The sequence below is a fragment of the Corvus brachyrhynchos genome, unplaced genomic scaffold, assembly GCF_000691975.1.
Source record: "Corvus brachyrhynchos isolate BGI_N302 unplaced genomic scaffold, ASM69197v1 scaffold26, whole genome shotgun sequence".
NCBI classification, from domain to species: Eukaryota; Metazoa; Chordata; class Aves; order Passeriformes; family Corvidae; genus Corvus; species Corvus brachyrhynchos.
Window position 1 is genome coordinate 4,160,047 of NW_008239324.1, and position 14,620 is coordinate 4,174,666.

At 55.5% G+C, this 14,620-nt stretch overlaps 3 protein-coding genes across 5 annotated transcripts in view; 2 read left to right on the forward strand and 1 right to left on the reverse strand.

The window, feature by feature from the left end:
• The window catches only part of USB1 (U6 snRNA biogenesis phosphodiesterase 1), a 5,296-nt gene extending 4,905 nt beyond the window's left edge, over positions 1-391 (reverse strand). The window contains exon 1 of the mRNA XM_017740790.1: positions 356-391. Within this exon, the coding sequence (XP_017596279.1) occupies positions 356-391 (36 nt within the window). The remainder of the gene's footprint in view (positions 1-355) is intronic.
• ZNF319 (zinc finger protein 319) lies at positions 7-9,262 on the forward strand. Of its 3 annotated transcripts, none has more exons than XM_017740928.1 (2): positions 7-172; positions 1,637-9,262. In XM_017740928.1, exon 2 carries the CDS (start codon positions 2,010-2,012, stop codon positions 3,669-3,671), a length of 1,662 nt encoding a protein of 553 aa, XP_017596417.1. In that variant the 5' UTR covers positions 7-172; positions 1,637-2,009; the 3' UTR covers positions 3,672-9,262. The 3 variants fall into 3 exon arrangements, with proteins under 3 accessions (XP_017596417.1, XP_008636932.1, XP_017596418.1); XM_008638710.2 differs by having other exon boundaries at positions 7-162; XM_017740929.1 differs by lacking the exon at positions 7-172 and adding an exon at positions 181-364.
• A 1,169-nt stretch (positions 9,263-10,431) lies between these two features.
• The window catches only part of CNGB1 (cyclic nucleotide gated channel beta 1), a 29,898-nt gene continuing 25,709 nt past the window's right edge, over positions 10,432-14,620 (forward strand). The window contains exons 1-9 of the mRNA XM_017740791.1: positions 10,432-10,520; positions 12,548-12,790; positions 13,061-13,118; positions 13,250-13,307; positions 13,423-13,543; positions 13,776-13,815; positions 13,970-14,036; positions 14,120-14,201; positions 14,601-14,618. Coding sequence (XP_017596280.1) covers positions 12,701-12,790; positions 13,061-13,118; positions 13,250-13,307; positions 13,423-13,543; positions 13,776-13,815; positions 13,970-14,036; positions 14,120-14,201; positions 14,601-14,618 — 534 coding nt within the window. The 5' untranslated portion in view covers positions 10,432-10,520; positions 12,548-12,700. The remainder of the gene's footprint in view (positions 10,521-12,547; positions 12,791-13,060; positions 13,119-13,249; positions 13,308-13,422; positions 13,544-13,775; positions 13,816-13,969; positions 14,037-14,119; positions 14,202-14,600; positions 14,619-14,620) is intronic.

Here is a 14,620-nt window from a genome sequence, read left to right on the forward strand (position 1 = left end):
GCGGGAGCGGGCCGGGCCATGCCGAGCAGGCCGCCTCGCCAGTTTGAAAGTACCTCTGCGCTCCCGACCGCGCTCCCTAAATGGTTGTCGCTTCCCACCTCCCACGGAGGGATGAGTTAGGCTGGAAGTGGCGCCGACGCGGGTCCCCGCGCAGAGCCCTCGGTAAGCCAAGGTTGGTATCGCCCTTCCCTGCGACGGGGCACAATCTTCCCTCCCCTTTAGGCCGAGATGCGTCGCCGGTGGGTTCATCCTGCCACGGTTCGCGGTGTGTGCAGGGGAAGGTGGCGCCTGGGCTGGGCTGAAGTTTGGTGTCCCGCCGAGCTCGGGTGCAGGTACCGTCACTGTGAGCCCTCGCTTCGTCAAGGTGAGCTCTGTAGGAGGAGGACGGCATCCTGCGTGCCGGCGGGGCTGCGGGGGGGCCTTTGGGGGCTTTACTGTCCGAAACTGTGCTGGAGCACCGAATAATGAAGTGTCCCCCACAGGCAGAGGTGGGTCCAGCACTACCTGAGCTGTGGGGCACAATCCAGTCTCAGCTGAGTGCCGGTGGAGGTGGGGATGTTGGGAAGTGGGATCCTCTGGTGCTCTTTATTGCTTATTTTTAGACATAAAAAATATTCTCGTGGTAGATCAAGGATTCCTTACCCTGGGGGCAGGTGGTTTGACACAGACATGGGATTGCTCTTGTGGGGCTGGGGGCTCGAGGCCTGGGAGTGTTGGTGGCTGCTGCTCACCAGGGCTTGCACCTTTCTTCTCCCTTGAGGTGTGTTGACACTGCTGCTCACTGGTGGGTCTTATTCTTCTCTAAATTAGCACCAGGTTTTACTGGACATCTCTAGAAAGACTGGAACTTTTCAGTGAGCACAAGCCTGGTGATGCTCTGTAGCAAGGCCAGGCAGCAGCTGTGGCATAGGTTGTTTCAATTCCATGTACTTTTATTCCAAGGTTTGGTAGGACGTTCAGCTGAGCCACTGCTTTAACTCTTCTTTTATCTTCACAGAGTGATCCCTGTGGGTTCTGTGTTCTGTCTGAGGATAGGAAAACATTGAGGGCAAATCTTCTCCTGAGCTCTCTGGCTCTTCCAGTCTGCAAGCACTGTCCAGAGAGGGGGAAATGCATTGTATACATCGCTTGGGTAACAGGCTAGATATCGAGGCTGAGAGAGGAGCAGAACTGTTTCACAGAGCTGTTTCAGCTGGGGTGGGATCATGTTAGGATCTGCTCTGACACCTGTAAAATCTAACCCAGTAGCTTCTTGATTGCACGGTGTTTGGTGCATGGCCTGTGCAGAGACCGATGTTCTCAGACAGTGCCCCAGTGGTGCTGGAGATCCAGTGACCCACTCAAGGCTGAGCTGAATGGGCCCTGGGCAGTTGTGCTGCCTCTCATGAGAGAAGAACACCCAAACATGTGCCTGGCTGTGTCCAGGCAGAGCCCATCCCTTTCCAGGCTGAGAACTCCTTGTCCCAGGCCCTTTGCACAGCAGCAAGTGGGGCTTCAGTTCTGGTTAGCTCCCCCACACTGGCTTCCTGGTAGGAGGGATGCAGGAGAGTTTTCAAAGAGAGCCATGGGTCATGGCTGATAGAGAATTGCCTGTGTTTCTTCTAAGACCTGACATGAGCTGTTTTCTTTCTTGCAGAGAGAGCTGCTCCCTGGGTTGCTTCCTGCACCCTTCCCAAGTGTGAGCACATCGCAGCCAGCACGGAGAAGGGCCTCCTCTTGTCTTCAAGGCACTTGCCTCTGCCTCCTGTTCTTTTGTCCAAAAGAAGGAAAAGCCAGACCAAATCAGTCCATAAAGAACTTGTGCTGATCTAAGGAGGAGGCTCTGGAGTCTCTGTCACCTCTTTTCTTCCCAGGATCCTGGCTGTGGGCTGGATTTTCTGTCCTCAGCTTCAGGGGATCAGTTACAGGGAATCAGGATCTCAGAATCTTTTGGTTTTGCTTTTACTTGAACCCTTTCAACCGGGAAGCTGAAGCTATCACTGCTAAAATCCCATTTTTTTTTCCCAAGCATGTCAGAAAGCTGGCAGCAGCAACAGCAGCAACCACAGCAGCCGCCGCCACCGCAGCAGCACCACGCTGGGGCAGCCGCCCTCCCAGAGCACTCCATCCCTCCCAGCACTGCTGACAACCCCTTGGGCTGTGCCGTCTACGGCATCCTGCTCCAGCCGGACCCCGGACTGCAGCACCACCAGCACACCCCCATCCAGGCTGGAGAGCCATCCCACAAATGTGGGGTGTGTGGCCATGACCTCGCTCACCTCTCCAACCCCCATGAGCACCAGTGCTTGCCAGGCCATGACCGCTCTTTCCAGTGTACCCAGTGCCTGAAGATCTTCCACCAGGCCACTGACCTTCTTGAACATCAGTGTATCCAGGTGGAGCAGAAGCCCTTTGTGTGTGGGGTTTGCAAGATGGGCTTCTCCCTCCTGACCTCACTGGCACAGCATCACAATGTCCACAACGGCAATGCCATGAAGTGCTCTATCTGTGAGAAGACCTACAAGCCTCCCGAGGTAGAGCATTCACAGGCTCTCGACCCCTCAGAGAAGCCCTACAGCTGCTCCATCTGTCAGAAAACCTTCAAGCACCTCTCGGAGCTGTCCCGGCATGAGCGCATCCACACAGGTGAGAAGCCGTACAAGTGCACGCTGTGTGACAAGAGCTTCAGCCAGTCCTCCCACCTGGTGCACCACAAACGGACGCACAGCTCGGAGCGGCCCTACAAGTGCACGGTGTGCGAGAAGACCTTCAAGCACCGCTCCCACCTGGTGCGCCACATGTACGCGCACTCCGGGGAGCACCTCTTCAAGTGCAACGTCTGCGAGCTGCACTTCAAGGAGTCCTCGGAGCTGCTGCAGCACCCCTGCACGCCCAGCGGGGAGCGGCCCTTCCGCTGTGGGGAGTGCCAGAAGGCCTTCAAGCGTCCCTCGGACCTGCGGCAGCACGAGCGCACGCACAGCGAGGAGCGGCCCTTCAAGTGCGACCTCTGCCAGATGAGCTTCAAGCAGCAGTACGCGCTCATGCGCCACCGCCGCACGCACAAGGCCGAGGAGCGCTTCAAGTGCAACCTGTGTGAGAAGGGCTTTGTGCAGCCCTCGCACTTGGTGTACCACCAGCATGTGCACGGCATAGAGAACCTCTTCAAGTGCAACGTGTGCCAGAAAGGCTTCAGCCAGTCCTCAGAACTGCTGCGGCACAAGTGCGTGCAGAACGCGGAGCGGCCCTTCAAGTGCGCGGTGTGCAACAAGTCCTACAAGCGGGCCTCGGCTCTGCAGAAGCACCAGCTGGCCCACTGCGCTGAGAAGCCACTCAAGTGCACGCTCTGCGAGAGACGTTTCTTCTCCTCCTCGGAGTTCGTGCAGCACCGCTGCGACCCGGCCCGCGAGAAGCCCCTCAAGTGCCCCGACTGTGAAAAGCGGTTCAAGTACGCCTCGGACCTGCAGCGCCACCGGCGCGTGCACACGGGCGAGAAGCCCTACAAGTGCTCCTCCTGCGAGAAGGCCTTCAAGCAGCGTGAGCACCTCAACAAGCACCACAGCGTGCATGCCCGGGAGCAGCAGTATAAGTGCATGTGGTGCGGGGAACGGTTCCTGGACTTGGGCCTGCTGCAGGAGCACAGCGTCCAGCACACGGCCGAGGGTGCCTACCAGGTGGCTGCCTGCTTGCCATGAGCCTCCCGCCCCATGGTGGTTTTCAGCTTGCATGGGACGCTCCTGAGCCTTGGCCTCCCCTTCCCTCTCCTCGGTTGTAGGCAACCTCCAGGGAGTGTGGGGGAAAGGGGAGGTACGGTGTATGGGCAGGTAAACTTTCCTCTGGCCTCAGTGGTTGATATGCCACCTGTATCAAAGTAGCAACAGACGACATGAACATCTCAAAGGGGTGGAAAGGAAAGGAGGGAGGTGGAGAGAGGAAACTATGGCTGTAGATGCCTGGTGTTCCCTGGACTGTAGTTCATGCTGTACCTGCAGTTCCAGTCCTGGGAGCTCAGCTGCCCGTTGCAGGCACCAGCTCTTTGTGTCCAGCCGTTTTCCCCTGCCCTGCCTGGCAGGGTTGGTGGGGAGGGCTGGGTGACTCTCCTCCTGGAGAGGGCTTAGGAGCAAGGCAGAGCCAGCCCTCCCTTCTCCCAGGGTGTGCTGCTTGGCATGGAGGTTTCTGCTGCTGGGGTCTACCAACTTGGTCCAAGCTCAGTTGAGGGCACCATTTCAGATCATTAGTGTTGATTAACTGCCCCAACCTCCCCTGCTCTCCCTTCTTCTAGAGTGTTGAAAGGGAAAAGCCATGGGGCTGCACAGCTCCAAAAAGCACTTTGGCATTGCTGCTTTTGCAGTCGCTGGCTGTCACACTCTGCAAGGATTTTGAGTGAGCCTGCCCGCCCACTGTCCCTGCCAGCTGCATAGGGAACTGTAGGAAGCACTGTGCTGCTACCAGAAAGCATGGCAAGAAGCACTGGGACAGTCTGCCCAGGAGGAGGTCGTGGATTCTCCCTCTCTGGAGACATTCAAGACCCACCTGGACATACTTCTGTGTAGCCTGCTTTAGGTGAATCTGACTTAGCAGGGAGGTTGGACTAGATGATCTCCAAAGGTCCTTCCAACCCTAACAATTCCATAATTCTGTGACAGCATTCATACCCTGCTCCTGGCCAAGAGCTTGGCATTCAAGAGCTGCTTCCCAAGGGACCTAGCCCTCCTGCTGAGCCTTGCCTCCAGTCCCCAACCCCTCGAGTACCCCTTGGGCTGTTAGTAGTACCTCCAGCAGGGTCAGGCAAAGGGCTGCCACAGCTCCAACACTAACAGGTGAGATGAACACTACAATAACCTACAACAGCAGAGGTGTTGCCATGGCCAGCAGTAATCCATGGCACATGCCAGGGGCTTGGTGTCTGATTTGCTGGACGAACCAGAGCAAGCCAGGAGAATCCTTTCTGGACTGCAGGCTCGGCTCCATGGGGAGGGCAAGGTTAGCAGTGGCTAAAGGAGAAGTCTATTTTTCCCCCTCTTGCAGGAGTCCTGTTTTACCCCTTTGCCCTTTCTTTACCTCGTCTGTATTTTTCAGGTTTTGCACACTTCTTGTAAACATCACTTAAAAATAAATCTCCCCTAGCAAGGTTGATGCAGCCTCAGGTGTTTTCCTCTGCAGGAATTTGCTGGCTTCTCATGTCCAAGAGATCCATTACATGTCAGTTAGATGCCTTGAAGGTTGAAGATGTGCTTACTAGGTTTCTCCCCAGCCTTCCCCTCTCCATCTTTGGAGATAATAAGATGTTAAGTATCCATCTGTGGAGATGTTCAATCCCTGATTGGATGTGGTCGTGGACAACCTGGTGTAGCTGACCCTGTGCAAGCAAGAAGTTGGACCTGATGGTCTTCAGAGGTCCCTGCCAGCCTCAGCTCTTCTGTGGTGTTGGCTGGTGGTCTTGTGAGGTTGTATTGAGCCTCAAGTAGTGAACAGCAGCCAGTAAGTTGCCCATGTGCTGCACAAGTGATTAGGGACAAGGTTAATAACTGTTGTCCATGGCAAGTGTAGACAGATTAACCTTGCAGACGGTTGGACTGGGCCTGCATCTCTGGTGGGGAGCACCTGTTGGAAAGGTGGAGAAAGGCTTTAGTTTTCCATTTCCAGCATGGTGAGGGGGAACAGAGCGTATTTTCAGGGGCTGGGACGGTGCAGTGGAAGGTTAGACCCTGGGGCTGAGTCTTCTTCATGTGCAACTTTAAGGAGATTAAAATAGACTGTGCTCTCTGCTGCCCAAGGAAGAGGGACCCATGATGGTTATCTTACTTTGTGCTGCCTCAAAGATGTAGAACTTCCTACCAAGTTTTCCATCTGTGTTTCTTTTTCCTCTTTTTTTGTTTTACCTTTTTTTTAAAAGCAGTTTGTTAAAATTCATTAAAAATGCTGTATAGTTTAACTTGATGTCATACTGGATCTTTAAAAAAAAAAAAAGATGTGGTAACTTGGATTTTTAAAGAGCTCTTTAGTTCTAGGTAGCTGGTTTTTGCTGTTTAGTATGTAGTAAGTTCAGTGTATGCTTTACTGTAGGAGTAAAAGAGAGTCCAAACCAAGGAAGGCTAATCCTGTCTTTACAGAAGGGCTTGGTGATGATGGAGGCTGAGAGTGTGAGACCAGATGAGGACTGTGGCACCCACCTGAATCCTTGCTTTGCTCCTGCCTTGGGCCATGGTTCACTCTGCTCTTGCCCAGCACAGCTGCCAGAGGTTCAGTGGTTGCCCTGAGCACTTGAGCACAGTGCTGGAAGCCAGGATCAGTGCCCAGGGCTTGGAGCTTGCAGAGAGGCTCATCTTCAGTAGGAGGAAGGTGTGAGATGGAGGTGGCTGCAGCCTCCATGGGTTTTTGTGGCTCTGCTGTTTCTGGGGCAGCTGCTGGCTAGAGGAGGGTTTGGAGAAATCATTAACTGGCTGTGCCCTGCTCTCTTCCCTCCCCAGGAGCCCGGTGGGCTGCTCGGGTGACCACCTGGTGCTTGGGGCAGAGAGCCAGTATGCGGTGGCCACGGAGCTGCCAGATTCTGTCCCCTTGGTATAGCTGGACATAAGGACTGTTGGGGGGTGTTTCTCTTGTGCTGAGCAGCTGGGCAAGCCCTGGATATCCCAGTGAGGAGCTGTGGCTCTGCCTAGGGTGTGGCAACAGCCAAACAGTGCCCGGGGCAGAGAGTCTCGTCAGGGCTGTGTGCATGGGGCCCCATGCCAGGGAGAGAGGGGATGCTGTGTAGAGCTGGGGGTGGATGAGCCCAGGTCCAGGTCAGCTGGTGCCTGTGAATAGGTGCCTCCAGGTTCAAAAGCATCATGCTGCAGGATTAGAGCATCATTATTAGGATTGGCCATGAGTCCATGATGACTCAGTCTCTTGTTTCATTTGCTGCCCTGCAACCGCCCAAATCCTGTAGAAGCCCAATGGAGAACATGCAGCTGGAGCTTGGGGATGGAGGACCTGTGCAGGGTGGGCCACTGAGAGCGTTTGGTATATTTTTATAGGAGCATTTTCTAGTTGGAAGCAGCAGTGTTGCCTACAGGGGGTAGGGGAAGCAGGTCCATCTCTGTTGCTGTGCCTTTGGGTCGTGTTTTTTCCAGTGAGGTGGGAGGTGGTGGAAGTAGCAGTAAGCATGTGTCAGGAGTGCTGTGCTCTGTGGGGAGACAGGGGCTGGCCTGGGACTGATGTCCCTGGAGCATCACACTGCAGGGCTCTCTGCTGACTGCTGGTGTTTCCTTTTCAAACCAAAGAGCAGTTGGGGCCAAAGGCCTTTGGGGAGTAAACCATGTTTCTACTCTGTACCTGTTGCACTTCGCTTCTGGTGTTTATTTCAAGCGACTTTCATGCTCCTGCCTCTGCTTGGCCTCTTGCATCCCTCACTGCCCTGCAGCACCTAAGAGAGTTGCTGTGCTGGAGCTGGTGTGCCATCAGCCCCGTAGCAAGTGCTCGTGCCAGTTCAAGACCTAGTTGCCAGACCACCTGGGGATGCTGTGTGGGGCTGGGTAGTGGGTGGTCCCTCCCGAGGGGTGGTTCTCTTTGACAGGCAGTCTGAGCATAGGGTGCTACTGGGGAGGCAGCAGGGAGAGTTGGGTTGGGCAGAGGTTGTGTGGGTGTTGTCCAGGACGTAAATCCTGCTCTCTAGGGCTCTTCCTCTGGCTTCCTGGGTCCAGGAAAGGGTAGTCTGTAACCTGGGCTTTTACTGACCTTCACTTCCCCTTAGCCTACCTACAGGATGCCTTTAGCTGTCTCAGCCCCTTCCCTTCCACAGCTTATACTTTTAAAAGACATTCTCAGCTTCTTTTCTCTTTGTTCAGTTCTTTATTTGTAAGCAGTGCTTTGTTTTTCATTACATTTTCATCCCCTTTTCCATACTGACTGTGAAGTCTCTTCCTTCGTTCCCGCCTCCCTACGCTCCCCCAGCCCCAAATTCCTTTCCCAGGCTGAGGTAGGATCCAGGTGATACCAAACCACTGATGGTGACATCAGGTGTTTAGGACCTGAATCTTGCTGGAATCCAGTGGGTGCTTCTGGTCCTTCCCCACAAGAGGCCATCCACTTCACTGGGCATGGGTGATGCCTGTGGCCTGGCAGCTTGGCTCGGCCAGGTCCTGCCCATGCTCTGGCAAGCGAGTCCAAGCCAGGACCAAGGGCCAGAACAGAGCTGTAGGAAATGGGGACTGGGGTGGGAGCAGCCATTTGCATGGTGGGTCCCTTTGTCACGTCTCCAAGGCTGGGGATTAAGTCAATGAAGGACTGTCAGACATTCCTGGGGAGATGTCGTGGCTCTGGGGTGGGCTCAGACGGCGCAGTTAGTTCCCCTGGGAGTGCCTGTCAAGCAGCTGTGTACATCAAGCAGGTGACTGAGCTGAGTTAGCTGTGGCAGGGACACCCCTGGGACCATGGGTATGCCCAGGTGGCCCAGCCAGCTCTCCAGTGAGCAGATGCCATCTCTGCAATCTGGGTGGGAAGATGTGCATGCTCTGGTCTTGGGGCTCATGTGCTGGACTGGGTGACAAAGGGGAAAGCATCCTCTGACAGAGTTTTGGGACCATCTCTGGGTGCTCAAGCCTGCCCTTGCAGGGAGGAGAGGAGGGAGTAGAACACTTTCTGCACTTCCTTGGGTATTTACCATCAAGTCCAGGCTGCAGCTGAAGCCTGGCCATTAAAAAATAGACAAAACCCTCTTGTTGCACTTCAGAGTTTGACTCTTTCTCCATTGGGTGGCAAGTTCACCTGTGGGAAGGTTCCTGTGCATGCAGGTGAAATGCTGAGGTTCAATAAGGGCAGGCCAGTGAGGGTTGGGGCTGGCAGCTCCTCCTGGGCCCGGTGAGCACCCATCTTCTCCCCAGCTGCCCGGCTTCCTCCGCAGCATCTCCTGGCAGCTGCCTCTGACACGTCCTGGGTGTGAAGATGCTGCTCTCACAGAGTGCCTGGGATGCTCAGTGGGGAGAGCAGGACCCCAGGTGGGAGCTGGACCATGGGCTTGTCTCTGAGTGCCTCCAAGCCGTGGATCTGAGGGACTTCATGGTCAGTGAGGTTCTTGGGCTCCTCCCCAACCCGTGGTCATGACTCCGGTAGAGTTCCCAGGGCTGTTGGAAGTTGCAGCCAAGGTTGCTGAGGTTTGTGTGGCTTGCAGTGCCTTTAACACTGCTCTCCGTGTGTTTCTAAGATGATACTCCATGTATGTGTGTATATATATTGTAATAACACATCCCGCTCTTCTGTGTGAGTGTCAAATGGTTTTGCTTTACTAATAAATTTATAGTTATTTATACCTTCCTGTGGGTGTGTAAGATTTCTGGAGCGGAGGCCATGTGCCAAGCGCTGCCTCCTCATATGTCTTTGTGCTCTGTCTGGCTCTGCTTGGGGGTTTTTTTCATGTTTTCTTTCTTTCTTTCCCTGAACTTTCTTGAAGTAGAATTAATGGTTCACCTTCCTCGTACCCAGAAGATGCAGGGTATCAGCAGGCTCCCAGGGGCCAAAAGCAAACACAAGCAGAGTCTGCAGCATGGTTTTTGCCCCTTGCTACGGTTGGAATGATCCCTCCCCAGGGCAAAGCTCTTCCCTGGGAGCTTCAGGACAGGAGCAGGCAGGAGTCTCTTCCTGCCAGAAAGGAGCAGCTGTTCAGGGGGCCAGAAGCTGATGTATGTTGTGCTCTGGGGATCCCAGCCCCACATACAACTGTTCAGGCTTTTCCAGAGGGTTTGTGTTCCATCCCCCCACCTGTGATGGCAAGAGAGGAGTGTGTTAGAGAGGTGCTGGGACCGGGCAGGATGGGTACTTGTTGCCCACCAGGATGGAGACACTCATGGAGCCAGGGAAGGAGGAACTGGGTCAGGGAGCTCCAGCACTGCTCCAGGGAGCTCTGGACTTACGGAAACAGGCTGGACACGGAGCAGAGAAGCCATGCTGGTACCAGGGTTCCAGGATGTCACTGCAGCCAAGATTAGGGGCAGTGGGAAAGGCTGGCAGTCGTGCAGGGCTGGAGGTAAACGGATTGCAAAGCAGCAATTGGCAGGCTCAGCAAGGGGAGGCTTAGCTCAACCCAGCACAGATTTGCTCTCGTTGCTCTGAAGCTGGGGCAGAGCTGTGGGTGGAGCACCCTTGGCACATCACCCTCAGCATGTCACCTTGTGTCACCCCACGGGGTTTGAGCAGCTCCACTGCTGCTGCTCTGCACATCCCTGCACCCACCTGCATATGGGTGAGACGACTGCCTTCCCCACAGCACTGCCGGTGAGTGCCTGGGGTAGCTTTGGTGGCTCCACGGATTTTGAGGGTGCTCAAGCTTGCTTGATTGCGGGATTTTCTTTGCAGCACCCTGCACCGAAACCAGGCTGGCTGCTGGGAGCCTGGGTACTCGGGACAGCTGAGTGCCAGTAATCCCATTTGCAGGCAGCGCAGGGCTAATCCTCGCAGAGCCCTGAGCGGATTGAGGTGGGTTTGGGGGAGTCAGTGACGAGCTGCAGTGGCCAAGGGAGCCCACGCATCCAAGGGGTGGCTTCCCAGGGAGGCAGTGGTGAGCCTAGGGGGTAAGTGGCAGCACTGGAGGTGAGGGACGTGGCTGGGATTTAGCAGGGCCACCTCTGCACATCACAGGGGGGTTTGGTGCTCGGAAACAGAGCCGGAGGATGAGCTGTACCGGTCCGTGGGGAGCAGTGCTGTGAGGGCTGGGTAACGTGGAGGGTTTGATCAGCTGCTGAGGGGGAAAGAAAGACCATGGTGCTCCCTGCTCCAAATGAGGCTGTGGGTCTGTGCCCTTCTTGCTCTTAGAAATGAGACTAAGGCCCTTTGCTGGCTGGCAAAAGGAACTGCCACAACAGGTGGTGGCACTGCTGGATGCCTGCATTGCAGCAGGATGCATGAGACTGCCAACTCTTTCATGCCTTTGCAGGCAAATCCTGGCTACTTACTCCTATTTCTTTCAGCAGCTAATTTTGTGGGGACCCACAAATGTTTCTGCCCAGTTCTTGTTCAGATTTGGCAGGGGAATGGCTTCTGCCCTCCACTTTCCTTCCCAGATCGAGGACAGGCGTATGCTCCAGCCTTTTACAGCTGCACAAGCTCCTGTCGAGGGAGGAGGAGACCTTGACTGACAAGGGGGGCTCGCTGCAGCCCCACGGGGCTTTCTCTGGGGTTGTTTGGGCTCAGTTGTCTGTGAACCCTCGGCTTCTTCGGGACCTGTGAAGTGCCAAAGCATGGGTGGAAATGCCTCTGCTGCACAGTACTGCCAGCTTTTCCTTGCTGTTCCCAGGGCGTTCACAGCTCCTTAATCCCTTACATGCAATGAGACACAAAAGGTAATTTAATCGGTTTCTGGTTTTCAGGCTTCTTGGGAGGTGTTTTACAGCCACACCATCCAGCTTTGGGGTGTGAGGGTCTCTGGGAGAGCTGACCCTGCCCGTGGGTGTGCTGGGGGCTGAAAGTGCTGCATGGAGCGATGCTTTGGCTGCATCCAAACCTGGCTCCTGGCCTTGCCAAGGTGCAGGCAAGCAAAGGGCTGAGGACACTCATCACCTTTCCTGCAAACCCCAGCCTGTTTAGATTTAAGGAGCCAGGCTTTGGAGAGCCCCCAGTGAGCCATCTCAAGGGAACTGAAAATGTCCTGCATCCCTGAAAGCTGCATGAGGGGTTAATTCAAAGAGTCCAGTGCTGAGCAGCTTCCAGCCTCTACCTGCTGCATGTGGGACTGGGATCATATGTGTAACTGGGACTAAACTCCTGTGCAGTCTCCTGGCCGGGCTGGAAGGAGCTCAGGGATTTGCTTTCTTTTGCCCTTCGCAGGTGTCACCTGGGGGCTGTCTGAGGTGCTCCTGAGCCCTTCATTGAGCAGAGTGGGGTATCTTTAGAGGGGCGTTTTGGGCAGAGCGCAGCTCTTTGGAGGGGCAACAGCAGGAGACACCCCCAGTTTGAGCTGGATGAGAGCCCCCAGACTTTTGTCTGGTACCTAAGAATGGGAATGTGCAGCATCATTTGGCTCACTGCTGGTGTATCCCAGCCTGGAGATGCTTCACGAAGGGAAGGAAAGGACCCAAAAAGACCAAGCAGCCAGAGCTTTGGACAGCTGAATCCCTGCCCTGCAACATCTTACTTTCACCTACCCTATCAACATCACAGCAGCTGGTGCTGGCTGCCTTTGCTGCCCTTGCTAGAGCCCCCAGCAGGTACCTGCCCCAGCAGCCACCACCTGGGGTGTGGCTGAAAAGCAGTGGAACAGAGTTGTTTCATAGGGGTAGAAAGAGGGGATATGTGTGTTGGGACATGAACTTCCTCATAAAAAAATCTGTTCAAATTACTGTTCAATTTCCCTCAAATGAAAAATGATGGGGAGAGTAGAGGACTCTGAGCAGACCATCACGACTTCTGTGATCTGTCTGCAATGGCTTCCTAGTCCGGACAGGTTGTGAAAATAAAACACCTAAATGAGGAGCTACCTTTAGGAAAAGCAAGTTTAACTGTACGCTTCAAATAGAGAGTGCTTGCTCACAATAGCAGTGAGGGATGAGGAGTTGAGCTGGGTTTGGTCTGGCTGTGCTGCAGTGCCATGTTTCCCAAGCAGGACGTGGAAACGGAGGGACACCAAGGACCTTTTTGGGCTGCTCTGGAGACAGCGTGAGCAGCTGGTGCAGCCAGTGTTCCCTGGGCAGTGTGCACCCCTGCTGCTGGCCTCTTGCCAGCTGGAGACCCCTCGGCACTGCCCGCAGCCAGCGGGATGATGGGCTGGATCGACCGGGTGGTTCCCCAGCCCCCAGCGCCCCATGTGACAGAGGAGACCCCTGTGCAGGAGCCAGAGCCAGTTAAGGTGAGCAGGGATCCACTTTGGGGGGTAATGGGGACACCATGAGCATGATGAGAGATGCCTGGTGCCTCTGCATCCATCCCCAGCACTGCAGCACCCAGGGGTGCTCCACAGCATCCCCAGGAGGGATGGGGGCCAGGATGTATTCCTACTCGGAGCTGCTGGCAAGCAGCAGGAAAGGATGGGGAGTCCCTGGAGTTTGCAACTAGCTTCTAACAGGGACAGTGTCCTCTGTGCCTCGCTCTCTGACACCTTTTGCCTTTTGCCCTGAAGGCACCAACAGGAAAGGCCAGCGGCCCCACGGATGCTGCTGACCAGGCACGCACTGAGGGTAAGCCCCACACTGGCTCAGGCTGCACATCAGTGCTCCTTTACCCGCCTGTCCCACTCCTGCCTGGCGTCCTGGGGGCTGCCAGAGTGGTGATAGGAGCTTGCCTTTTTTCTTCCCTGCTGCCATTGAAGAAACGGAAAAGAAGGTGGCGTTTGTGGTCTCTGAGGACTCAAGTTCTGTGTTTGAGAGGTATGGCTCCTGCACCCTTCAGCGTGCAACATGATTTGCTTGGGATTTTGCTTTTTGTTGGGGGCTGGATGCCTTGGATGGCATTCCCAGCCTGACTCACACCCTTCCCTGGCAGTGTGGGGAGTAGTGTGCTCTCCTGGCTCTCCTATGGGCTGGAGAAGGTGATTCCCCAGCCAGCTCCAGGGCTGCAGGCACTTGGGAAGAGCTTCGAGACAAGCATCGACATTGCTGATGAGGTAGGAGACAGATCTGGGCGATGGTTTGGTATTTGAGCTTCTATCTCTTTTTACCTTTTCTTCTTTTTTCCTTCTTATCACTCTCCCAGTGCTAACTGGGAGCACTAAACCTTCCCTGCATGGGTTTCTGTCTTCATCCATCCCTGGGGAAAGAGCAGGTTTCCCTCCCCACTCAGTGGGATGATCCCCCTCTTGGCTGTCGGATTTTCAGACAGTTTGTTTGGCTTTACAGACAGAGGTCCAGGTCCTTGGGGATGAGGACAACAGTCTGGGTAAGGAGAGCTGGGAGTTTGTAGTTCGCAGCATCCTGGGACTCCCACATCCCACCTCCCTGATGGGTGATGCCGGCACTCTTGTCCCCTTGTGCTGGCCTGAAGCTCCCAGCAGTGCAGATTCCCCGTGGCCACAGCAGTGCTCTCCTTGCAGAGATAACCCCCTTCGATCCCGAGGAGGACGTGTCTGAGGACGAAGCGGAGGCCGACGCGGAGGAGTGGTGGGTGCCCAGAGAGGCTGGGGGGATGCGGGAGGGCAGGAAAGCGCAGGATGAGCTTCCCGAGCGCGGCGCTCTCCCCGCAGGACAGGAAAGCGGGTGCTCAACTGGCTGTCACAGGGCTTCGAGAGGATTGTGCCGCAGCCTGAGGGGATGAAAAAGCCGGAGGTGAGCACTGCCCAGCTCGGGAAGACTGGGGGGCTACCGGGTAGAGAGGAGAGTGGAGCCAGCTCCTTGCCTTCATCCTCCCGCACACCCGAGCTGGGACCGTGGGGAGGAAAAGGGAATTCAGCAGAGCAAACAGAGATCTCTGGGTGCCGTCCCGGTGTTCCTCAACCTGGCTGCATGCAGGGAGGACCCTTCATTTGGGACAAACCCACTGGTGTCAGCAACACTGGGGTCTGGGTTTAGTGGTTGTTGTCAGGGAAATGGGGCTGAGACCACAGCGGGGGATGTGTGGGGCTGAGCATGTGGGTCCTCTTGCGCTGGGGGACACGTCCACCCGGGGTGTCCTGAGGCCGCAGGCAGTGCTTTGCCACGTCCACCCGTCCCTCTGTCCCTCTGCAGACCGAGCCGAAGAAGAGCGC